This window comes from Erithacus rubecula, assembly GCF_903797595.1.
Source record: "Erithacus rubecula genome assembly, chromosome: 5".
In the NCBI taxonomy this organism is placed as follows: Eukaryota; Metazoa; Chordata; class Aves; order Passeriformes; family Muscicapidae; genus Erithacus; species Erithacus rubecula.
Window position 1 is genome coordinate 41,312,925 of NC_136687.1, and position 25,579 is coordinate 41,338,503.

The following is a 25,579-nucleotide window of genomic DNA, read 5'->3' on the forward strand; positions in this document are numbered from 1 at the left end:
TCAAAACTGAATAGACAACACTAGTTTCTAGCATTATTTATCTCAAGTGCTTAAATTTACAGCCCTTAGTATTCTTTAAAAGGCAGCAAGATGTATAATTATTTAATTAGCACAGTAAGACACACTATTGTTAAGTACTAGGAAAACACTGCTGATAGTTGAACTGTTCCTGACTGAACCAATGGATTTATGCTGCCATAAACAGCAAGAACAGGGAAAATCTGAACTAAAAAGTCTTTTCAGGTTTATTCTGTTCTATATTTGATCTCTGCACTTAATTAAGAAATGTTATCAGACAGCCACACTGGGACCCATCTCAGTCCTACCAACCAATGTTACACAGGAACTCTGCAAAGATTCTCCTATCTTTCTGCTCCTCCTGGAATATTAAATACTCCCTTTCTTCCAGTAGCTATTCTCTTTAAAAGAGATTTTCATCAAGAGCTGAGACTGAGCGTATTTGGTCAGAAAACAAAATCTGTTCACCTACAACCATTATAAAAAGTTGAATGCTCACTTTATGCTGAGAACAAGTACTTCACAGAAATACCCCACCAAGAGCAGACAGCACAGAATTGCTGCTGCTCCTGTTCCCTTCTTACACGTTTTTTTTTTAGAAAGCCAGCTGAAGTGTAAAAGGCAATGCTTCTGTCCCAGCACTCTCAGCCACATGAAACAAAGGATTTGCAAACCACAGAGTGAGCTTTTCCGTCCAAGGCCATTGCAGTGCAAAGTTACACTGCTGTTCTACACCCCAAAGTAGGGATCCTGATGAAAACAGCAACACATCACTTTTCTTTTCCACTGCTTCTCCATCAATTTATGTCCTTCTTCTCCAAGACAGGCACAAGCCATTGTTCCTGCTACTCCTACACTACAGGGTAAACTACTTCTTTTGTTCACTTCAAATTATTGCCATGATGACAGAAACATGTAAACAACCCCATCTTCCTGGCCATTTGGTTTCCACACAAGTCTCATGGAAATGAAGAGGAAGGATATTGGTGAAAACAGGTGTAGAGAGGTGAACAAGAGCTGTCACAGACAGAAAACTCTGTTTTCTACATATTCCTACTTTAACATCAGAGCATCTGGAAAAAACACAAAGATTTCAAAGAACAACTAACAAGTTGTCTAATAAAGGTCTAATAAAAAAAAAAACCTTTTCAATTTCACACCACTTAGCAACAAGTTGTTTGGTACTTTTGGTGGGAGCTACCACAAAATACAGTAAGATTCATGACTAATATAAAAAATTTTGAGACTAGTACAACAACCCTTACACCAAGCATGCAACATGGAAAATATAAACAGACTGAACCCCCCCCCCCCCCAAACATTATGGCAATTACAGCTGAGGAATGCTAAATAATGACAATACCTTACACTTCTTGTACCACTACAAAAAGGAACAAGAGCAGATAAGCATAAAAAGTGAATATGCCCCCTATTCTGTTCAAAAGATAGTTAAGGCTACCATTAGCTTCCTTTAACATTACTTTGACCACTTTTTAAAGGACAGAGAGACTAGAGATAAGGTTTTTGGGAAAACCGGTGTACTGAAGATTGAAAAAACCCTGTTATTTTAACAATGTTGGTGTATTACTGTACTCTGCTTATGTAGATCTTTTTCCAAATAAAAATACAAATACATTTTATAACCAGAAAAGTTCTTTGTAAGGAACTTGTCAAAGCATGAAGTAGGCCAAAGAGCATTTTTAGAGCAGAAAAGCTGTTTGTGGAATTCAGATGAACAAAATAACAGGAGCAACAAGTTTCAAACAAGCCAGGAGTAGAGATAACTTATGGTATGGTCACTGAGAATCAAAACCACTCCCCAGGTCTCTGGTACAGCAGCTACAACTGCATATCTGAAAATGTTACTAATTGCTTTGAGTTCTTCATCCTAAGAAACCTCACACAATACTGTAAGCATTAATGTAAAAATTTGTTAACAGAGATGAAATCTTTCCCAGACAAGTCTCCACTAGGTGGGTATGGCCTCCTCTACAAACAACAAAAAGACCCCATCCCAAGAGCTATGTACCTAGATAAAGGCCATATTACAACCTTAAGATACTTATAATGCTTTTTTGCTAGAATAAGAAAGCCTGAAACCATAACTTCCCACTGGGAAAACTGAAGTGTATTTACTCTTACAGTCTTTTAATACAAGTTTCTGAATTTGGTTAGATCTAAAAAGGTAATTTTAAATATAAGATATGAGTTTGAATTATTTCATAAGCACATGTATTTGAGCAGTGACAGAGGAAGTTACAGTACTATAGCAGGCTACTACAGTTTCATAACCGATTGATCAGCTGAACAGAAAACCCTCCTCACTGAGGCTACCCATTAAAACAATTTCTTTGATGAGCAAAATGAAAGTAATTCTTCATTTCTCCTTGTCTCAGTTTGAAAGACTGCTGTCTGCTAGGGAAGGCAGAAACTGCTTCCCTCTAATTTTGAAACTAAGGGGCTCTCAGGCAAAGATATGGGGATATGAATAACTGTTTTTTACTAGTATGTATAACGAGACAAACAAAACACCAACTATGGAATTAATACCAAGCAGAACAGGAACCCAGTTCCATCCTCTCAGCCGCAGGCACGCTCCCTTTGGTGCAGTTCCCGTCACAGCCGGCAGGGAGAGCTGGTGGCTCCCGGCAGGCAGGGCAGGTGCGATGATTCCCCCATGGCTGCAGGGGGCGCTGTGGCGCGAGCACGGGGAGTACGCGGGAATGGCGGCTGTGTCCAAGGCGGGAAGGGATGGAAAAGAGAGGCCTTGCTTCACCAACCCTGAGCAGTGTCAGTCCCGGTGCTCCAGCAGGACTCTCGGAAACAGCAAGCTGAAATGGCAGGGTGACCCTGCAGGGCAGGGGTGCAGGGTCCAACAGCAGAAGAAGAGGCAGCTCCTGGCTGGGTTATGGCTGTGGGAGCAGCGACTGTCCTCATCCGAAGCTGACAGCGAGCGAGAGTAACTGCCCCCACTCTCCTTTAACCTGCTTCTAATCTCGTGATATCTCTGTTCTCTGAGAACTCCCAAAACCGAGGAGTTCCCCCTCCCCCATCTCAAGCACCCAGACACCAGTGCTTCTTAGCAACTCAATGGGAAAAAAATTCCATAGGTAACAAGGAAAGAAAATCTAACCTCCAACACCCCTAGTATTAAACAATACACAACAGGTTTTAGCAAGTAATCTCTTTGGTCCCACCTTCCATATGAAGAGACACCAGCAGTTCTAAACCATTGCAAAAGTTTGAGGATTACACAATGCCACATCAGTCAGTCTTAAGGCAACTGCAGATTCAAGTTCACTCTTACAATTTCTCAAGGTAAGTTCCTTCTGAGCAGCAGCAATCCTCAGCAGGAGACATGTGAATCACAGAGAAACCAAGAGCACATGTTCCTTATGTACCTTTTTCCTAGAGTGTTCTGAAAGTCGGTACTTGCATTGTAGTCAGTGGGTTTGCATTCTTCATCCCTGCAATAATGCATTTCCTGGCATTGACCCTACAGTCAACTTAGCTCACTTTCCTTGCACTGTCATACCACATTTGTGCCAGGATTCAGTGTAAGTCAATAGCTTCATAAGAATTGTAAATGAAATTTAATTTCCTTTAAAAGTGCAAGTAGAAAAAAGAAATCACATACATTGAAAGGTTTGTTTCACAATGAATTCACTTTCCAGCTGAACTTGCTCACTGTTAAAACAGCACCATACCTAGGACTGTTTTCTGAGATATTCTTGGGCAGGGATAACAACTCACAAAAACAGGGCTAAGCTTTCATTGCAGAAGCTCCCTTCTACTTTTAACCATCACAAGTCAAGAAAGTTTGACTGCAAACATGTTTAATAGGAATACAAAATTCACATAAGATATACATTCTAGAGAACGTAATTGAGCTATTTCAAGAGAGTCTGACAGAACAAAAACAAAAAGAAGGCTCTGTCAGGCCAAGAATTTAATGAGGAATGATTAAAATGTTTGATTTACAGTTACATTACAGTTGTGTTAAGCACTGAAAACTTTAAGAATGTCAGCTGAAAGTTGTTTGAACATATAGTACATAAATCATATAAACCACACCATTGTAAATAACGTATTTGAAGCATTTCATTTTACTTAACATAACATAAAGCAACACAACATGTGCAAATGAGGACTCCAATACATTGAATTTAAAATGTCTGTGATAAAACTGACATATAATTTTACATTTAAACACTACAGAAATGAAGAAATTAAAAATGTGTTCTCCATTTTACTCCCATTACTGAAGTATGCTTTTTAATTAAACAGAAAAAACATACTAGCTCAATTTCCTCTCAAAATCATACCTGCCTATGAAGTTTAACTAAAGCTTTAACTTGCTCTAAGTGTACAATGGCATAGCATTTAGACAGTCATCTTCCCCTTGTTGGGAACTGACAAACTATTACATGAAAGGATTCTTAGATTAGGTACACCGGCTGAAAATATTACATTATAAAAAGGCACATACCTTTTTAGGTAATTTAAGGCTAGTATGGTATTTGTTTCATAGAGAAAGAAATATTTTAAATGAAATTAGTATATTTAATGGCTGGCCTCACTCAGCAAACCACTTGGTGCAAAGCAAAAATGTGCTCAGAAGCCTCAGACCGACAGTGATTCTTGCTTTAGTGTTCTTTTTTTTTAACCCTTTGATGAAAAGGTACATTTTAGAAACAGGTATTTGCTGCAATTCCACTTGTCAATGAGCCATCTGCTACTGTTACCTTATATGCAGATACCACATATAGGCCTTATATTATTAATCTGCAAAACATTCTTTTAACTTGCTCCTTTTTTAAAAAGTCATATGAAAATTACTAAAGATGTTTTCTATATTCATCTAGAAAATACCAGATGTTAGTACAAATAATGTAAACCTCCATTTGGAAATATTTTGACTAGCCACCAAAATACCAGAAATCACAAGCATAATTTGTCAGTGCAAATCTATAGAAGTTTTGTTTCCCCTCCCTCTTTCCCTCCCAGTTACAGAAAAAACCACTAACCATTACATACAAAAAGAGTGCTCTATATTTGAAATTACTTCAGTTACCTTAAAGTCACCCACTTTCCTATCAAATTCAGTTTTACAGTATTAAAAAAGGGGAAAAAATTTAAAGCTGTCTGTTCAAGAATCAGTACAACAGTCCTGTAACCCAACCCTTAATTATTCTCAGATTTTAAAGAATTTTAGGTTAACATTGGGTCCTCTTCTTATGATTCGATTACTGTTCTTCAAGCCAGGATGGGGCATCTGCACCAGGAGTTTTCAATTTGATGTGGAACTGTTTAAGTGTCTGTTCAAGCTGCTTTTGATTGCCAGCAAAGTATGCTGCAATGGCATTGTGGAACAGAACAAGCTGATTGTGCAATACCTTCACCTGCAGGCAAGGAGAGAATTAAGAGGAGGTTGATGTTAACATCATCACAGGTCAGTTATAAAGAAACAGGTGTATTTAAAATGCTCAGACTTCCTATAGATTTATTTAACAAAAGCTTAAAAATACAGATACAAAATGCAAATATGAATTTCTTTAACATTAAAGTGATTCAGAGTTTTCATAAAGTGTGGTCAACAGTCAATACCAACTCAGCACGCACAGAGCAAACACAATTCACTAAACAGCTAATGTTATCAAATATCAAACTTGATTACGAGTACTTGATGCTTTGAAATTAGATGCAGAATCTCTAAGATACATGCCTGCAGGGCAAATGGACCTTTCTGAAACAGTACATGGCAAGGACATTATCTGAGTATACAATTCATGTGTTTGCCCCCCTTGCAGAGAGTTGATGCTTTCCAGCTCATGGGCACCTAAATCAAATTAAACTGATATCCTTTTCTCAGCAATATTTCTTGCCCATCTCCTGTAACAGAGGATTATTTACAGCACTTTGTCAATATCTTGACTAACATTTGTGCAAAGTAGTCATGAAATACACCTGTCCCAGCAGCAACCAAAACCTGGGGAGAAGAGCACAAGGGCAGCTGGAGGGCACCACTCTCTCTTCCAGCCTTTCAATGACAACAAGCTACAGCCTCATTGATTAAGTCAAAGTTAAGCAAATGTTACATTTCCATCCCAGTGCACCAGGAAACCTGACACTGTGAATAGACAGCCGTATGCTGAAAGGCATCTGTCCAGTTTCTCCTGCAGCCAAACCCTGTTGGATTTTTGTTCCTGAGTGTATACTCTGCCCAACCCCACCTTAGTCTTTATCAAACCCCAAACCCCCACGGTGGTGACCCTGTACCTATCTCCTGCCTACAAGGCTGAACCCAACAGCAGGCAGCCAACATAGAATGGAAAAGAGGAACAAGGTGGCTGAGTGAGCCCAAGAGAAGATGTGGAAGGTAACAGATTAAGCTTTCTCTATGCAAATTTTAATCATTGTCTCATGTCTCAGCACAATTCATAAGGGATCGTCTACTTCTGTTATGCTGGGAATAAAAGCTGTCCTTGGGCCAGGTTTGGCCTATGCCTACCAGTGGGCCATGCCTGTTTTAAGGCTTTTTGTTACTGGCTACTGTACTTCTTGGAAATGCATGCAACTCAATACAGAAGCATCTTATCCTCATTTAATGAAAGATCTCTAAACCCTCTACCATTGTATTTTACACACTATGACACCTGAGGAGTGCAATATTTACTCAGAAATTTAATACATATATTTTAAAAATTCCTTAAGAAAAAGGGCTGAGCATGTGTGTGTATCCCTGCAGGAATATATAAAAATTCTGGACAAAGTTAAAATTTCTGATAACTCTTTTTTTTTTTTTTTTTTAACTGAATAGTAGACTCAATTCAAAAATTAAGTGAAAAACTCTTCATCGCTGGCCCAAATTTTCATCTAAGTTGACCTGACAATCTGAAAACTGGAATCCCTAGGTTTTCTCCCAATGTTTTCCCTAATAGTTCAGATTAATTTATGCAAATACATACCAAAGAATAGACTTTTGTCTTATTAACAATGCAAAATGATACTTTATTCCACCAAAAGGCTCTCCAAGAAAATATGAGATGTATGAATGGTTAGACAGGAACTCCCCATCATACCTTTAGATGAATTTTTTTTTCATTTATAAAATAAATTTTGCAGAATTTATCACATACAGACATAGGAGATACAGGATTTAGCAAACTACACTTATTCAAGAGTTCAAACTCTTTTTTGCATCGTAAAAGATGGCCTCTTCTTCAGTTTGCATGGGCAGACAGGTATATAAATACACATATTTTTCATCTATAAAAATGTTAATTACAAAATATTACACTTTACAAATGGAAAATGGTACAACAATATGAAGGGTTTGCTTTTAAAAGGTTAGATAGAAAGCATAGTGCTTTTCTTAAGCTGATTCATTCATCACTGACATGCAAGACTTCATGAAATCCAAGCCAGGAATTCTACAGAGAAGTACACTCACTGCTGTAACATATTAAAATGCTACAAGAGTTTTACTCGTAGTTTATAGGAATTCAAATAAAACAAGAGTAATGAACCTCCCCTCCCAGCCCAAGTTCATCAGTCTGAAACTATATTTGGTACTTTGTTAGGTTAACTTTTAACATTAACCTTCTGTGAACTGACTCAAAATCTTCGATATTAAAAAAAATTCCAGGCCTAGGCTCAAGGATGTGCATGCGCACACACACACAAACAAACAGAAATTGACAGTGTAGAGGCAGATAATATGGACTGAAAAAATATGGTTTTGGAGGGATTTTTTTAACTAGTAAAGCTGCCTCATTGTATGAGATTCTGTCCTCTAGATCATTGGAGTATAAATTTCGTGATGTTACCAAACTGGTTGCAGAGGTTCAAAGTGTTACAACTTCTACTCTCCTCCTTCAGAAGCTGAATGCTAAGTGAATCCCAAAAGTGATAGTGGGATCTTCTTTTTGTATCTTCATTCAAGTAACTTTAAGATAAAGTTTTTCTAGAAAAAGACCACTTAAAATGACACCATACAAGGAAGCTCTACTATGAAGCAGCAGCCAGAAAAAAGACGATAAAGCTATAACACTTCAAAACACCTGATATCCACAGCAAAACCACCTGCAACCACAGCCAAGGACTGCACACCAACTATTCATATAAAACCAAGCTCAAATTTACCCACTCTTCCCATGAAAGAACCTCACTCCACCTTGGGGAATGGGGAATTACCTACTCCCATATCCAGTCACTGATTCCAACTTCCACACTGCATTTCACCTTAGCCCTCTGTTGGCAAAACATTCATGCAGTCGGTTGAATTGGAGAACAGATCTAGATTAAAATTAAGCAGACACCAACATAACTGCTCTAACCTGGATCAGTTCCCCAATATGATTCTCTACACAGTTGCAAAAACACTTTTACAAACACTAGGGAGAAGGCAATGGGGGAAAAGGGGAGGATGAAGGGATCACTTTTTTTTTGCAGCAAAGCCTTGAAACAATTATCAGATTACATCAGTTAAGGCAAACTCTTGATAACCAAGCTGTAGCACTGATTCCAGGATAGGAGTGTTTGAAGATTTGCCTCAATCAAAGAATGATAATGGCATGCTGTTAAATACAGCTAAAATATAGGTTCCAGTGAACAACTAACATAGCTGTCAAAAAGCTATAATGCTTTACAGTTGAAAAACAGTTAAAATCTTTGCTTGTTGTTCATTAACTACATATACCTATTTGTTCCTAATTATAAGCAGAGTAAGCACTTTGTAATACAATTGGCAAACATATCTCAAAACAGAACTAAACTTTGCGGATAAACATAAAAACCAGACACAACCTACACAGAAGACTTGAGTGTCATATACAGAAGATACTACAGGTTGGATTTGACTTGTCATATGGATGCTCTTAACATTTCAGTTCTTTCCCTGTCCTCTTTCCCCACCTCCCTCTCAACATTATTTTCTGTGGCGAAGTACGTGTATATGTCTTTCCACTCTGCTGATTCAGCCTGTTTCAGTCATCTCAACAACAAAAATACAGCACCTCTTTTGAGTTTGTACCTCCTCGCAACCATCCCAATCCTTTCTTCTAACTATTTTAATTTGAAGGTACTTCGTCTAAACAGTTGCATCATCTGGGTCTCCATTGGATTGCAGATTGGAAGCAATCCTTTAAGAATCAAACCCCTGAAGTACAACTCACAGAAGTGAAGTAAATTTCTTTCTCTATATAGAATGGTGTTTGACATTTCTTATGTGCATCCAAGAGCAAAAGGGTTTTCTTCTCAAAAGGACAAAACCTTCTAAAATTGTTTTCAGAAGTGACAAATCTTTGAACAGGCTATCATTCTTATTAAAAAAAAAAATATTTGTAAGATGCAGATTTTGAATGCAACTATCCTAATAGTCATTAGCAAATGCTATGAACTTTCTACAGAACTCTGCCAGCTGGGGATAGCACCAATAAAACTTTGTATCAGCATTAAGAAAAATGAGTTCTAACTTCAAGATTAAATGCTGTAATAAAAGTCAACAGAAATTTGTGTATCTTGGTTTTATAGACAGAAACGTGCAATTCCAGCTTTACTCTAAATGCAACCCTCTGAGCCTTTCAGGTCTTTTAACTGAAATATTAGCACATGAACCAAGGAGAACAGGCACAAAGAGATTGCAACCATGTAATCAATGCCATTTCCCCATACAGGGAAAACCTAGATAAGGTCATCTAGATTATGGGTTCTTTAGTGACATTTGCAGCAATACAGACCAATGAGAGGCCACCAGCCAGTTAAACTGGCTTCAGAGGTTCTATGCAGCACCATTTACTAGGAAAACACTCCTGATAGCTGAACTGCTCCTGACTGAACCAATAGATTTATGCTACCATAAACAGCAAGAAAAGAGAAAACCTGAACTAAAAAGTCTTTTCAGGTTTATTCTATAAATTTATTCTATATCTGATACATCTGCGCTGATAACATTAGGAAATGTTATCAGATGGCCACACTGGGACCCATCTCAGTCCCACCAATCAACGTTAAACGGGAACTCTGCAAAGATTCTCCTGATCTTGCTGTTCCTCTTGGAATACCAAATACTCCCTTTCTTCCAGTAGCTATTTTCTTTAAAACAGATTCTCATCAAGAGATGAGACTGAGCATATTTGCTCAGAAAACAAAGATTTGTTCACCTACAGCCATTACAAAAAGTTGAATTGTGTAGTAATTATGTCAAGATGAACCGGACTAATACCATCATCAGTTCTTTATTAAAAGCTTCTCATGCCTTCTTTCAGGCAACTCTGACTCCTTTCCTCATAGGCAGCTCCACAAAGCACTGACACCTTCTCTCCTCCCTTCAAGTTTCTTTCTGCATGACTAGCTAAACCCCCAACCTGTCCCTTACCCAGCACTTATTCCTGTCTGTTCCTCACATGGCATCTTCCTACCTTGTCTGTTCCTTGCACGACTACATGCCCCTTACCTCCTCACAGCACAGCCAACAGACTCCATCCCAAACTGCAGCAAACTCTGCTTCTCCAACTGTAACTAGTGGCCAGCTAACCCACTCTCCACTCTTTTGTAACACCCATCCTCATTGGGCAGGCAAGCTGTCTCCACTGCTTGGTAATCAGTACAGCTGTAATTCATTGAGGAAAATCGTCTTCTGCACTATCCCTACAAACTACAAACAGAATGCTCACTTTATGCTGAGAACTTTATAGAAATACACTGCCAAGAGCAGACAGCATAGAATTGTTGCTGCTCCTGCTCCCTTCTTACACTTTTTTCTTTTTTTAAGAAAGCCAGCTGAAGTGCAAAAGGCGATGCTTCTGTACCAGCACTCTCAGCCACATGAAACAAAGAATTTGCAAACCACAGAGTGAGCTTTTCTGTCCAAGGCCACTGCAGTGCAAAGTTCACACACTGCTGCTCTGCGCCCCAGAACAGGGACCTTGATGAAAACACATCACCTTCCCTTTCCATTGCTTCTCCATCAATTTATGTCCTTCTCCAAGGCAGGCACAAGCCATTGTACCTGCTACTCCTACACTACAGGGTAAACTACTTCTTTTGTTCACTTCAAATTATTGCCATGATGACAAAATGTAATCTTATATAACAAATAGAAAAAATAAAGTAAAGCTTACCTCATAAAATCTCTCAGCAGATAAATATTGGCTTAAATATAATTAAGTGTAAAGGAAGTCCTTTCTATAGCTCATTTAGGAACAAAATTACACACACCCTCTAGTAACTATTTTTACATCTCTAGTGTCAAAACTGAGAAATGTCAACCACTGATAAAAAGGCTTAAGCATGTGAGATTCCCTACTGTATTAATTTAAAAGGAAGGAAGGAAAAAACAATCTCTTTCAGAAACCATTTATAGGCTGTGACTGCTAACAGGATGCTTGGTCTAATTCAAGATTGTCACTGGAAGACAACTTCTTCAGTGTTCCCTAATCTATCTAATTTAGTTTAAAAAAAATATGGACATGTGTTTGTACAAGATGGAAATAAAATGCTTTTTCTCTGAAGCCTTCCTATACATATACACATGAATTGGCAAGTGTGTTATATAGATAATGGAAACCACAAAGAAGCAAGCTAAGTCCTATTTTAAACTAATCTGAACTTAAACATCAGAATTCCTGTACACATGAACTGAAAGGATTAAACCATTTCAACAGAGGTACATTGCAGTGGTAGCAAACAACTTACTAAAAGCAGAAAACAAAGGTGGGAGAGTAGGAACACATCTTCAGCATATCCGTTTTCAACCTAGCAGAGTTTAAAAACTCAGTTCTAAGGAGCATTTTCTAATTAAAGACTCAGTATCAGCATTTTTATTAGAATTCAGCTTTATCAAGAAAATTAATTTCAAAATTATTTTTTTCCATCCCTTTATTTTTCAACTTTTTCAGCAAGAGCCAGAAATAAAGTCAGGCCAACATCAATTTTTTAGTCACCCGATGTTCTAGTCCATCACTAAGCTAACTTTTGATGGCTGTGTGATTCCAGACCAGGGAGTCCTAATGCAGATGCCTGTATGAAGGAACAGTGCTCAGGAGCTATGTTTTAAGTGCATATTGTTTGGAAACCAGAAAGTTTGCTTATTTTCTCAACCTTTTTCTTATCATCTGTTGATGGTTCATGTGTCCTCCCTGACCTCCATATTTATTCTAAGAAGCTGATGCAACTGAATATGTGATAATATATTCAAGAATACAAAATAATAATTCATTTTAATTGGTTTAGCTTGTCCCTGTGATTTTTCCTTTAAAATTTCCTCCTTCCATGCAAGGAGCATGGTTTCCTGTTTTCATCTGGGGCCAGTCATGAATTCTTTGACAGGCTGTTCTTACCTGTGTTTCAATTTTTAAAAATATATTAATCAACCCATGCTGAAAATGCTAACCCACTGATAATATTAACCCTGGAGAAACTGACAGCCACCTCCTATGTAAATTTTAATCCCATTTTCTTTCTTCTGAAGATATGGGAAATATAGCCACACATGATTATAACCATCTCATTTAGCATGAATACAAACAAAAATCAGATCTTGAAAGACCGTAATTTTCACATCTAATTGGAGACAATTTAAAAGGACTTATTTATCAAAGAAAGGACAGTTTAAAAGTTTTGTATGACAGTTTTATTTTGGCCTGGTAGAATAAGAAGGGTAAGAATCCCATCATTATGAGGGTATGGATGAAATAGAAGGGTTGAAATAAACACTACAGGAAAAAATCCCACCCTTCAAACCAACAGTTCAAGAGTCCTGTTTTAAATTATGAAATTGTAAGGGCATTAATTATAGAAAGTAGTACTTCTCAGTTCAAATTCTTAAAGAAAGCTTAATTTTGAAGAAGCCTCTTCATAGTTCTGTCACTTTCTTTGTACATAACCTTCATGACAATGTTGCTAAACATATGTATTACTTCGAATATCAAATCAGAAATTATATAACTCATGTAACCATTAAATGTGGTAAACTGGAAAAGTAATGGTTTTGCAAACTTGAAACTTCCCGTATCAACAAGAAACTTATTGCCATATGTTTGTCACTTGTAGCTGGAGCAGCTTGCTTAGGGACTTCTAAAAGTGCCTGCTCTAAAAGTGTATCCTCCAGTGATACAGCAAGAATTCAGAAAATTCTGTTTATATTCTTTGCTTGCTCTATTTTTAAATTAATATATAATTAAAGATGTAATAACGTAAAATACTTCTAGAAAGCAGAAACCTCTAGAATAAAACTCCTAAAAGATAACATGAGAAATAGTAGCTTACCTTATTTTCTTCCAAAAATTTCAATTTGATAGATACATCATTACGCATTTTGTCATATTTCTCTTTATGCACTTGAAACAGTTGTTGTGATTGTTCAATCTTTGGCAGAGTGTTTGCATCACGAGGGCCAAGATTCAGCTCTTCCAGGTCTGTTCGATAAGCATCATATTCAACCCTGAGAAGAAAAAGGAGAAGGGAAAAACCCCCATCTAAGGGCAGTGTCTCAAAACTTACCTCACATGTAAGTAAGTCCAACAGAAGATGAACAAAACAGTTAACTACAGAAAAAAACCAAAAAAGACCAAAAATACTTGGGAAAGTTTCTTTCTCCTTCCTGCTATTTATCAACGACATTGTATAAAACTGCCTGAACAAGAAACCTCTCTTTTCTGTTCCTGTCTTGGCCACATGCCCTCTGCACCTCTGTTTTGTACAGGCTTCAGCTGTCAGAGCTTTTCCTGGCACATCTCGACCTACTAACCAGAAAAAGCTAGCAAGTATTTTTCAGGTCATTCTTCTGCTGTTGAATCAGTTCACTGGAGTGTTTGTGTTGAGAGAAGAGGAACAGCAAGAGCTGGACACCCCCTTTAAGCGGATGTTTGAGGAATAGGCCACTTACACCAAACTCTTGACCTAAAGCATTTTCAGCACGCTCCAGGCTTCTCCACATGCATTAATTGGACATTTCATACCTCTTCCCCAAATACTTTCCTGATAACTTGTCTGTCCTATGGAAAAACAGACTGCAAAAAGATGGTGCAGCCCTACCCAAAGCATCACTCTTCCTTCCGTACTTTTTGTAGCTGTCAAATAATGGAACCTAGCATATCCACCAGTTTTAATGGGACAAACTACACTATTTCTGGCCTTTAAAATGTGCTTTCTTACCAACATTTCTTAAACTGGAAACAAATCAGAATTAAAAACTGGTTATAAAACACAAGTATCAGTTGATGTAACTGCTCAAAAGAAAAATACAAGCTTTTCAGAGGTAAAAGGAGTAATATTCACAGCGCTCTTCCTGATTCTCATTGCCACTATGCTTGAGGATTTATATGCAATTTATGGTTTAATTCCAAATAGAAAACAACCTAATACAGAACTGATAGAAGAGAGGAACAGATGAATTCTGAAGTGCAACTGGGGACATGAAAGAAGAGGCACAGAAATAAATGCAACCCATATGCACAGTGCAAAATGATAAACTGGCCATGTCAGTGAAGAACCTTTATAATTTATTTGCCTTATTAAAATGGCAAAATATTTTATCTCTTTAGTGAACAGAAAGGGAATGCAATTAAGGTATTTCAAGAGGGAAAAACCATATATTGAAAATTACTGACAATCACAGCAGATATATTTTGCATAAATCACAGCAGATATATTTTGCATAAATTTTCAAGGGGATACCTGGAAAATCTATGAACCAATTTTTTTTTTTTTTTTAATCTGTCAAAATAAAGCAATACTTTATCTACACATTAATTCTGCCTTTTCATGCCTTTGAAAGTTTACCTAAATTTCAAAACAATAACTTACTATTTTGTTTTAAAAAACATTAGAACAGAACAATTAAAAAAGAGGAGGAAAGAAATTCAAGATTCAAGCAGCTTGCAATTTCTGACCTAAGATAACCCAAATATCACAAAAAATTATATGCATAAACTACATTCTTTGTTGAATTAAAATAAATGCACTTTATTCTGGTAAGTGAAAGAATGGAACCACTAAGAGCTACAAGCCCTGGCAGGAAAAAGGAACCCTTTAGAATATTACACCACATCTAAAAGTAATCTTCTCCAGGGTAGGAAACCCATTATTCACTCACTAAAAAATTTCTGTTTTATTTTCCCCTTTCTGACCAAGCCTACGACCTCTGCATAAAACTGAAGTGTGAATTGTGGGCATTGTTCATCAACAGAGCCACAAGACTAAATGTCTTTCAGTCAAAGAGATTATTTTACCTATTGCAAGGCAGCTAGTGTTAAATCTTCCACTGTCACACTACTTAAAAAGCCACCTTAATCTAGCACATTGGAAAAACAAGCTATAATTACTCCTACAGCTAACAAGTATAATTCAGTCTACAAGGGAACATATACAAAGCATCTGAAGACCTGTGCAATCATTTACACTTAAACAGAAACCTTCATTAGATGAGAGCTGTGTTTCAAGGCTTTTATCTGACAGTTTAGTCACTCAAATACAAGACCTAAGCTGATACACAGTCTGCTTCCTGAGGATTAATTCATAAGTAAAAGAGCTAGACACAGGACAGCTTACCTGGCACTTTCATACTGTTTCACAGTCAACAACGTATCCTCAATTGTTTTATTCACCAATGTATTCACACTGGCAATAAAAAAGTTAATAGCCCCGAGAAGTGTTTCTCCATTTTTAGCTAGAAGTTTCTGCGTATCTGCATTGTAGCCAAACTCCTCCTATAAAAAAAGAACAGATAAAACAAAGCTGTAGATCAGTTGAAATTGTAGCATTCATCAGCAACTCTATAAAAAAACGCAAGCACAGATGTGGCAGGTCTTTAATTTCTGTTTGGGCACCATCATGCTTAATCCAATATGATTTCAATAGAATATTTAGTCCACAGTTCTTATAAAAATCTCTCCAACATCATAAAACATAGTTTACGATTTTGTTATCATGTTAGGATTTTTTTTGTTACGTTGTTAGGATTTAAAATCATGTTGACACACATGATGTTAAATACTATTTTATAATGTGATTTTTTTGCACACTGATATCTTGAATGTTACTTAAAAGAAAGTGGTAATGCAATCTTCACATTGTCATTCAGGAGGGTTTTAATCCAGCATCTCTCATGGTTGTCTAGGTAATGCTTTAACATGAACAGAGACACTGCTACATTAAATACAGTAATGTAACTGATTTCACAAGGGCACACAGCATTAATTAGCTACTAAGTTTTATTCTTATTTTCTGGAAAGGATCACTGCAAAAAAACCCACAACATCTATCATGGTTTAATAGGCGGTATATAATTAAAGAGCGGAGAATTATAATGAATAGAAAAATTTTAATGTAGCTCATCCATAAATTTCAAAGGGACAAGGACAAACTTATTTCCAAGGCGTATTAGTCACATTTAGACATATATTTGTCCATGTCTCCTTGTTAACAGCAGTGTAAGTTGACCAAGGCTGCAAACATTTTCCTAATTCATGGATGCAAAATGAACTCAATTATTATATCTATGTCTTCCATATGGCATCTCCATATTCTACAGATGGGAGTTCTCACAAAAAGCATACAATCCCTGGTTGTAATGACTATAAGACACACTAGGTTCATATTTGGAACTTTGGTCTTTTTAGGCTTGCACACTACCAACAACTGACTCGGAAGTACTTGTATTCTCCCAGTTTCTTTTCATATGTCTAGAAAATTAACACCAGAGTCAAATGGTATTTCATGTTAACAAATTCATAATAGTAAGGATAATTTGCAATGTATGGGAAGAGTCTTCTAGAAAAGAAGGTGCAGTGGAAGTGAGCAACTGAAGGAGAATAAAAAAGGAAGAGAACTGCAAGTTTGCATGAGCTAAACCCTGTAAAAACTGCTAAAGATCTGTCATCTTTTTATATAGCTGCTTGGACAGCAAAAGCAGTGGGCTAAATTGCCACAGATTTTGCTGGAAACAAACAAGCTAGAACAAGTATTTTCCAGCTGGCTTTGCTCTAACATTGCCAGCTACACAGGAAACTTGAGCACAGAGATGAAACAGCAGCATGCTAGCACAGACAACAGCAGTAGGACTGCTCCTTGCAACATATTGGTCCCATGTATTTTTCTTCCTGCAGGCAAGACTCCAATTAGTTTTTCAGCTGGTGCTCTCACCCAGATCATCCCAGACCCAAATCAACAACACTATCAGTTCAAAGGAGGAGGTAAAAAGGATGGGACTGCAGTGGCCTGCGGTACTAAGGAATATGCTAACCAACAATCATGCCCTTCCAATGACTCATATAGTTTCATACAAACTTTTCAATTTTGTCCATGACCTCTGCAGATACCTCCTACAAAACACACAGGAAATTCTTCACTAATTTACACTCAGTTCATACTCTTTGCTAAGGTAAATTAAAATTGGGATTCATCTGCCTAAATAATTAGAGGCACATGACCTTGGAACAAACAGTTATGTTTTTATCCAAAAGAGAAACAGCAACCTATTCACAAAAAGTAACACCTCACCAGATACCACATTAAAATTGTGTTTTGTTATGATGTATAAAAGAAGTATTACCTTAAGACTTGGGGGGCTTTTAAATTTTATTTAAGCTCATATATTGTTATCACATTAAACATTAAAGACTAACTATTCAGAAATTTTACTTTTAGTCCTGTCCAAGTTTTAGAGGCAAAAATACAAATATCCAAAAGTAGGCTACAGATGATAATAAATTACAGATTACACAGAGAGAAAACAGAAAGAGGAAAGAAGACAACCACCAGACAAGCCTCCAAGAAGCAAAACAAAGCTTAAAAAAAAAAAAAAAAAAGTAAAAGCAAAACCTTTTACTACAGCAGCAGAAACCTTTATTTGATTTTCATCAACAACCCCATTCAAGAATCTACACAACAGATGAATGACGGAAACAAATTCCAAGACCAATACAAGATGCTGAATAAACCTGGAAGACTAGTACTGCCATTAGAAGTTACAAGCATGGGAAAAACCCCAAGATTCATTAAATAAATGAGCATGATGCCAGATTCCGTCTAAGTCTGGAAGAAACACCCAGCTTCAGGACATATTTCATAATAACCATTAAGTTCTGCCACAAACCACATGCCCATATGTGTAAAGAATAAACTGATTATTAAAAGCTTCTTTTAGCAGATAATTTAATTTCTTAGTTGCTAGAAGTGCTCTACATTCACAGATTTTCATCTGTCAGACTAATATTAAAAATTTCTCCATATTAGTGCAGAAGTTTCACATTTTTTCAGCTAGCTATCACTTAAGGTTTCTCTGTGCAAGCATGAACTCCACCCATTCCCTTAATATTCAATGGGAAAAGACAATTATGAAAAGACAGGTTTTTTAAAATGACAAATAATTTGAGCTGTTTCAGCAGCTGTTTAAGGCAATTATTAAACCATTTAATATTGGTTTTCCAAAGGACTGAATTGTTTTAATTTCAGAAATGCAGAACAAGCAATGTAGAAGCAAGCCAGCTACTGTACTCTGCAAGCTACATCCACCTTGTTTCTCTTTACAGCAAACAGCATTAATAGTGGCAACAGAAAGTGCCAGTGTTACATTCTAAACCATGGAATCATAACAACCCAGATATCTCAAGATAGTCTCTCTTGCTCAGCAACTCCAGACAACATAAGAATACAGATAAGTCTGAGTAGGAAAATTCTGATTAAAAAAGGACTTTGATATCAAATCTCAAGGATTAAATATGCTGCAAATAAATAATTTACTCACATTCAATGCACACAAGTGAAGTGAATCTACTTATTCCCAGGCACATTCCCCAAAGACATTTTGTAATTGAAATGACATAACACTCTGGAGCACTTTGAGGACATTTCATTAAGTGCAAAATTAATACTAAAATGAATCTTCTCTACAAAGCAAAATTGTCAGTTCTTGAGTTCAACTATCAACTAGAGGCTAACATTTAGGAAACAATAAAGAACTACAGTAATTTCAATAATTTCCAACAGTTTTAAGTGAATCACATAAGCTTTCAATGCAAAAAGCATGTAATATAGTGCTAACTACAATGTTTATAAAACTAGCAGTTAACTAGCAGATATCCTGCACGAGTCAATTTGGCTTATCTTCATCTGTACCACTGTATTTTTTAACATTTATAAAAACCTTACATGAAGTTCCAATGATTTCAAACTCAGGTCAGCAAATGCATCTCCAAGTTGCCTTTGGGTATGTACCATCTGGAACAGTTGTGTGGACAGTGTCTGTGCCAGTCTCAAGATATTTTCATACTTCTTTTTGTTGTCTTTCAATATATCTATCTGAGCTTCTAGTTCCAAGTCTACTGTTCTTGAGCCACGACCCAGTTTTTCAGAGATGATCTGACGTGTACACTGCAGAAAAGAAATTAAATTAAGAAGATTCAAGTACATTCAAGACAACACAGAATACACCCATTTTCAGCTTCAAGTGACATATAATTACACACAATTCTTTCACAACCACCCCTCCCAATATAAGTTTGCACAACAAACTGAAAAAACAACACAGTCTTTAGAAGTTTATCAGGACTCAGCAAGAACAGTTTGACAAGTCTCAACTCCTGCTAAGATGAATATTCAAGTTAGCAAATCAAGTGCATAACTTATTGTTTCTCAAGTAAAAGAACACTTATCTCTTTATAGGCTTGGTGAATCTCATTAAGTTAAAAGAAGCATTTTAGTCCACTGCATTTAAGTCAATTAATTAAGAGCATTACTATTGTGCATAAAAATGCCTAGTTAGTAATCTTTTGGGCTTTGTCTGCCAATTATCTGATCAGAACATCCATGCTACTTTTTCCAAAAATGTTTGTTTTGAGGTTTTTTTTAGGGGGCAAGTAAGAAGGTGATGGTTTGCAGCATATTTTTTTAAAGCTGACTAGGAAACTGGGAACTCCTACTGAGAAATAACATAAGTATTAAAATGCACTTATTATTTACACATCTATAAAATGGAGATGACTGACTCAGAAAGACTATTTCTTTTCTGTCATAAGTCAAATTGTTAGTGGGCTTGCAGTTCACTACACACTGAGCAGGAAATGTGTTCTTACATGGCTGTACACACTCTCACCCAGCCTAAGGCTGTGACAAGGCAGGCTGCTATCACTTTCCACTGATCTGTGGCACCTTCTCTGCCGGAGATTAAAGCCCAACTTGGCAGTGAACCTCCCAAGATGCACAGTGGGGTTTCCCTTGACTGAGACATAGGAAAAGCCACTTGCAAAGCAGATGTGTAGCTAAGCTATGCAGTTTCTCTAGGGATAACAGAATTATTTACTGCTATAGTAAGTCACTTGAAGTTAATCTGTGTTCCCAACGCATGAACAGATAACCAATTTAGACATATAAAAAATGACTGCTAGAAACAAAAGTTGCAAGGAAATTAAGTTAGTATTAAAATCCACAACTACTCTAAAAGGACTTAACCTAACCACAAAGCTGCTTTTTTTTTTTTTTCTTGCGAAACAATGCCCAAGCTTATCTTATAACATACTACCCAAATAGACTACAGCACTGGATTGCCCAGGGTTTCCCAATTCAAGGACTTTAATTTAATACCATCTCTACTTGTGTCCAAAGGAGATGAACATTCAACCTGCTAGAACTTCCATGTTCCTTCTTAATGTAATAGATGAACACAGGAGAGACTCAAGAATGATCAAGGTGATCAAGTCAGTCATGACCCATAAACTTTACACCACAAGATAAAGACTACTTGGGCTACTTTGTTAGATTCAAGTAATTAAAAAGAAAATGCACAGCTAATCTAGGTGACCTTCGTCTGTAAAGCACCACAAATTTGGGAGAGCACAACAAATCGTAACATAGAATAGAACTTCACTACCAAAGACTGTAAGAGAAATTGCAAAATACAGCTTAGCTCTGAGTGTGCTCAGAGCTTAAATAAGCCTTTCATTAGGAACTATGGAAGTGACAGTCAAATTTTGGCTATTTTCCAAAAGAACTGATGCTCACACACAAACCCCCACGGAAATGAAGAGAAAAATCAGAATCATAAAAAGCAAAATTTTTGAAAGCAAGGATAAATTACAAATGAAGGAACTGTTTTCAATAGCTGCTTCATAAGCTACAGCAAAGTACCTTAAAAAAGCCCAGCAGTGACAAGTGAGGAAAGACTTATATCACATACTTTTTAAACTCAGATGTAGAAAAAGATAATGCCCCAATCTATTCTGATTTATTCCAATTCTATTCCAATTCTAGAAGCATACAAGTTGCTCTATATTCTCACTAGCAAAGAAAATTTCATGCATTAAATTCACCATGCTTTGTTCTAAAATGATCTATAAAGGAAACTGTCATGAAAAAGACCATGCAACTCAAAAAGAAGTCATCCAATGCAAAGCTTAAGGAAAACAACTCAGAGAAAAAAAAGTTACTGCAGTGGTTTTGGTTCGTCAATTTGAGATTTCCCGGCCAATGCACCAATTTATGTAGTGGGTTTAGTGTTGGCCAAACGCCAGTGCACACACTAGAATTATTTACTCATTTCCTCCTGTGAGACAGGATTAGGAAGATGGCAAAGCAGGCTCTAGCACAGTTACCAAAATACATTTAAGAGAAATATCTTTTAAATTGTATATGCCAAAGATGAACAGAAGCATTACTGGGCATGTCTCAGAAATAAATGTTCTACCAGTGGCCTAGTGTTAAGAGAGGTTTGTAAAACAGGTTTTCCTTCTTTTCCCCCTCGAAGTTTAAGAACTTGTATGAAAAAAAAAATATAAGCTTGTTAGAATTGCTGAAAGTCAAGATGAGTCTTGACTTTCTTGGGCCTAAATGTTTTTGCTAGACAGAAAAAGTCTTTTTTATCCAAAGGGGAAGGCATGGGCAGAAGCCCAAGAACAGAAAAATAACTTGTCACTAGACTATGGAAAGAAGGGCAATTTCTCTTCACATTAACTCATGATTACTAGAGAGCATTCAACTGGAAAATGTGAAGGGCAATGGTAGTTGCAAAAGCATTTACAGATAGAAATGACTTCTAAACATTACCCAATAATTAAGATTTCTCAAGCCCTGATACAGATATCATGGTATAGGAACTAATCATGTCAGATTCCCAAAGAACTTTCTAACAACAAATTTCACCACTAACTCCCCTTGAAGATTAATGTCTGGTACATTGATACCAGGGATTTGAAATTCAGAGGGATTCAAGTGCTGACGTTTACTCCTGTCCTTTATTTCTGCATCTTCAAACCTGAGAACAGTTAGCTGTTATGAGATAAGGAGGACACTTCTTCCCATGATCTTCCTGATAGGAACCAAGCAAGCCAATATATCCACAGATTTAAATAATGCCCTTAATCATATTAAATATGCCTTTTGTTTGAAATGTATGGCATCTCCAAGTACAGTTGCACAATACTCCATCAACTCAAAATGAGTTCATAAGTTCTCTGAATGATCTTACACCTCAAAAAGAGTGTACAGCAAGGCAATATGGAACTCTAGAAAGATCATAACTAACACATCTCCTTAGGCATGTTTAGGCATAGATAAAAGTAAATGTTGTTTTCTGAAAATGCTAGTCTTTGTTTGCTATGTCATTACTGGTGTGATTCTGGGTCTCAGCAAGGGGGAGGCTTAAGCCCTAAAAATCTGGACTTAGCAGACTACAGCCAAGTAAATAATGTTCTACACAAAGATCCAAGACCCAACATTTCCCAACATTTTTCACTAGTCCTCTGGCTGTTTTTTCATGTCAGTCAGTTTGAGACATTTTGAGTTTTTGTGGGTTTGTTTTCTAAATCAGGGTACAAAAAATGCAGAATAAGGTCAAGTCCTATCCTATTCAGTTGTAGTATAGGAGATTTGATCCCAAGAGTCAATGTTTAAAAGAGACAAGAGAACTTTAAAGAACAGCTTCAGCTGAATAGCACGTATTCTGATTGGACCACATCACACTCCAAAGTAGCTGACAGACAGAATCAACAGAATGGGTCAGGTTGGAAAGGACCACAGTGGGTCCTCTGGTTCAATATTTCTGCTCAAGCAAGTCCATCCAAGAGCACATTGCACAGCATTGTGTCCTGAGGGTTCTTGAGTATCTCCAGTGAGAGAGATTCCACAACCACTCTGGGCAACCAGTTACAGTGCACGGTTACCTGCACAGTAAAGTTCTTCCTCATGTTCAGGTGGAACTTTCTGTGCATCAGTTTCTGCCAACTCCCTCTTGTCCTATTGCTTGGCACCACTAGGAAGAATCTGGATCCATTCTCTTGACACCCTCCCCTCAGATACTTTATAGGCATTCCCCTCTCAGTCATCTCAAGGCTGAACAGACCCAGCTCTCTCAACCTTTTCTCATAAGAAATCTACTCCAGTCCCTTCATCATCTTTGCTGCCCTCCACTGGACCTATTCCAGGAGCTCCACGTCTCTCTTGTCCTGAGAAGCCCGGGACTAGACACAGCACTCAAGATACGGCCTCATCAGGGCTGAGTAGAAGGGCAGGATCATCTCCCTCGACCTGCTGGAATGTTCTTCCTAAGGCACCCCAGGATACCACTGGACTGCAACTTCTGCAATTTCACCAATATTTAGATGACATGAAAAGTAGCAAATCTAAAAGTCATTTAATTAGAAATAAAAAATAAAATTTAAAAACCCCCTTCTGATTCTAACAGAAGGACAGCATAAGCATCTACTAGGAGTAGAATGTCTCCATCCCTGCTTCTCTTCCTCACTGAGGAAGATGTTCTTATCTGGACTTAAAGAACACTGGAGGGATTTGGACTTTCAAAAGATTGTTCATTTCTTCATAGTTTGATGCAGACCTCACTGATGCACCTGTCCACAACTCTACCATTTAAGCTGCAGGCATAACAAGAAGCTATTTTTTAAAACTGGTCTTTGTTTAAAACTTTTGACAGGAATGCATTCCCTGACAATTGTTCCTTACCTTACAGCTTTTTAATGAGAGTCACTTCTAGCAAACTGGTGTGCTTTAAGCATCTTGTTATTATTCTTACGTTATTCTTTTAATTTCATCAAATCTCAACTGATCACAAAGTAGAAGCATATAAAACACACACAAATTGAAACAACTATTACAGCACTAAGAAAAAACAATCAGGCAAGACAAAACAAAACCATCAGAATAGCAATTAGCAAGTTCTGGGTTTATAGATGCCCCTAATTTGTTCACATGAACTAAAATCTTATTGTATCAGCAGTCAGCTCAAAAAGAGCAAAAAGATTTAATTCCAAGCTTTAGTGTTGAAATATCTACATTTGGAATGATGAAGGGAACATTAGAAATGGAATATTTGCCAAATCAGTAATGCTTATTAAAGATTTTCCACATTACACCATGGACTTAACAACGAATGTTACACATGGAAGAAAATGAAGCCTTTCCTATACATTCTTGCTTTTGCTCACTGCAACAACAGCTTACTTTCATACAGCTCTGTTCCTTGCTATCTAGTAGCAAACTCACTTGTAAGACACATACATACACATACACACATATGGCTGCATACCTTATAAGTGTTCAGGCTCCACTTTCTCACCAATTCCAGTTTTTCCATTGCTGGATTCTTTACTTCATCTGCTAACACAACAGGTCCGCTCTTCTGCTGAGCTCTACCTCCTGCGTCAGACACAAAGCAAATCTTCAAGATCTCGGGTCTGGGCTTTTTGTTTGTCAGTTTATTTTAAGGGATTAGTAGCAGTTTTGTGCAATTGCACATCCAAAAGTAGAGCAAGGTGACAGTAAAAACTTAAGATGAATAAGCAGATTTCTAAAATCAGTTCCAGAAAGAAAGACTTACTTTAAAACTGATATAAAATTTATATATATCTCACTATTTCATAAAGTAATAGGCTGAATTAAGCATACTGAAAGGTTAAGACAGCTTTTGAGACATATTTATTACTTAATCTATGTTTAAAAACTCCAACAGTTGAACACACTTTTGCATTTAGTCAATCTAAAAGTTTGTTTACAACCTGAAGACCATTAAACAACATTTACTGGCATACTGTTGTCATGAAGTACAGAGTTTTTTAATCTTTTCCAATGAAAGCCATTCTTTCCAGAATGTGTTTGGCTAATATTTAATTAATTAATTTCAGTTTTATTAGCTCATTGTATTAGGAACAATTAATTCTACAAACCATGAGTATAAAACCAGCAAAGAAGAGATGTAAAGCAACAAATTAAAATACCTAGTGTCAATCACCACCATAAACTGCCATTACTCAGCATTTTCAAGGTAATATGGAATAGCATGTGGATTCTATGTTCCAATTTTGCACAATTCCTATTTTCCTAAATATTAAAAACTGCTAAGTATTGTCACTTTTAAAGCAACATTTTTATTTATTCATGTCCATATTAATTTTAACTACTCCTGACTCTGATCCCTACTGCTACATATATGGTCATCTTAGTCTTATCAAGCTATTTATGCAAGCAAGAGTTTGGAATAAAGTCTATACAGACACCTCAAGATACTCCTCTAGCATCAAGTTCTTTATATCTTCAATATGCTGTGCAAACATTA

General features: G+C 36.9%; 1 protein-coding gene across 6 annotated transcripts in view; it reads right to left on the reverse strand.

Moving 5' to 3' along the window:
• Positions 1–4,134: 4,134 nt before the first annotated feature.
• Positions 4,135–25,579, reverse strand: part of ARFIP1 (ARF interacting protein 1) — a 41,996-nt gene continuing 20,551 nt past the window's right edge. For all 6 annotated transcript variants that reach the window (XM_079305455.1, XM_079305457.1, XM_079305459.1 and 3 more), the window contains 5 exons: positions 24,554–24,663; positions 19,171–19,392; positions 15,571–15,728; positions 13,288–13,462; positions 4,135–5,420 (listed from right to left, as the gene is read on the reverse strand). In XM_079305455.1, the coding sequence (XP_079161581.1) occupies positions 5,265–5,420; positions 13,288–13,462; positions 15,571–15,728; positions 19,171–19,392; positions 24,554–24,663 (821 nt within the window). In that variant the 3' untranslated portion in view covers positions 4,135–5,264. The remainder of the gene's footprint in view (positions 5,421–13,287; positions 13,463–15,570; positions 15,729–19,170; positions 19,393–24,553; positions 24,664–25,579) is intronic.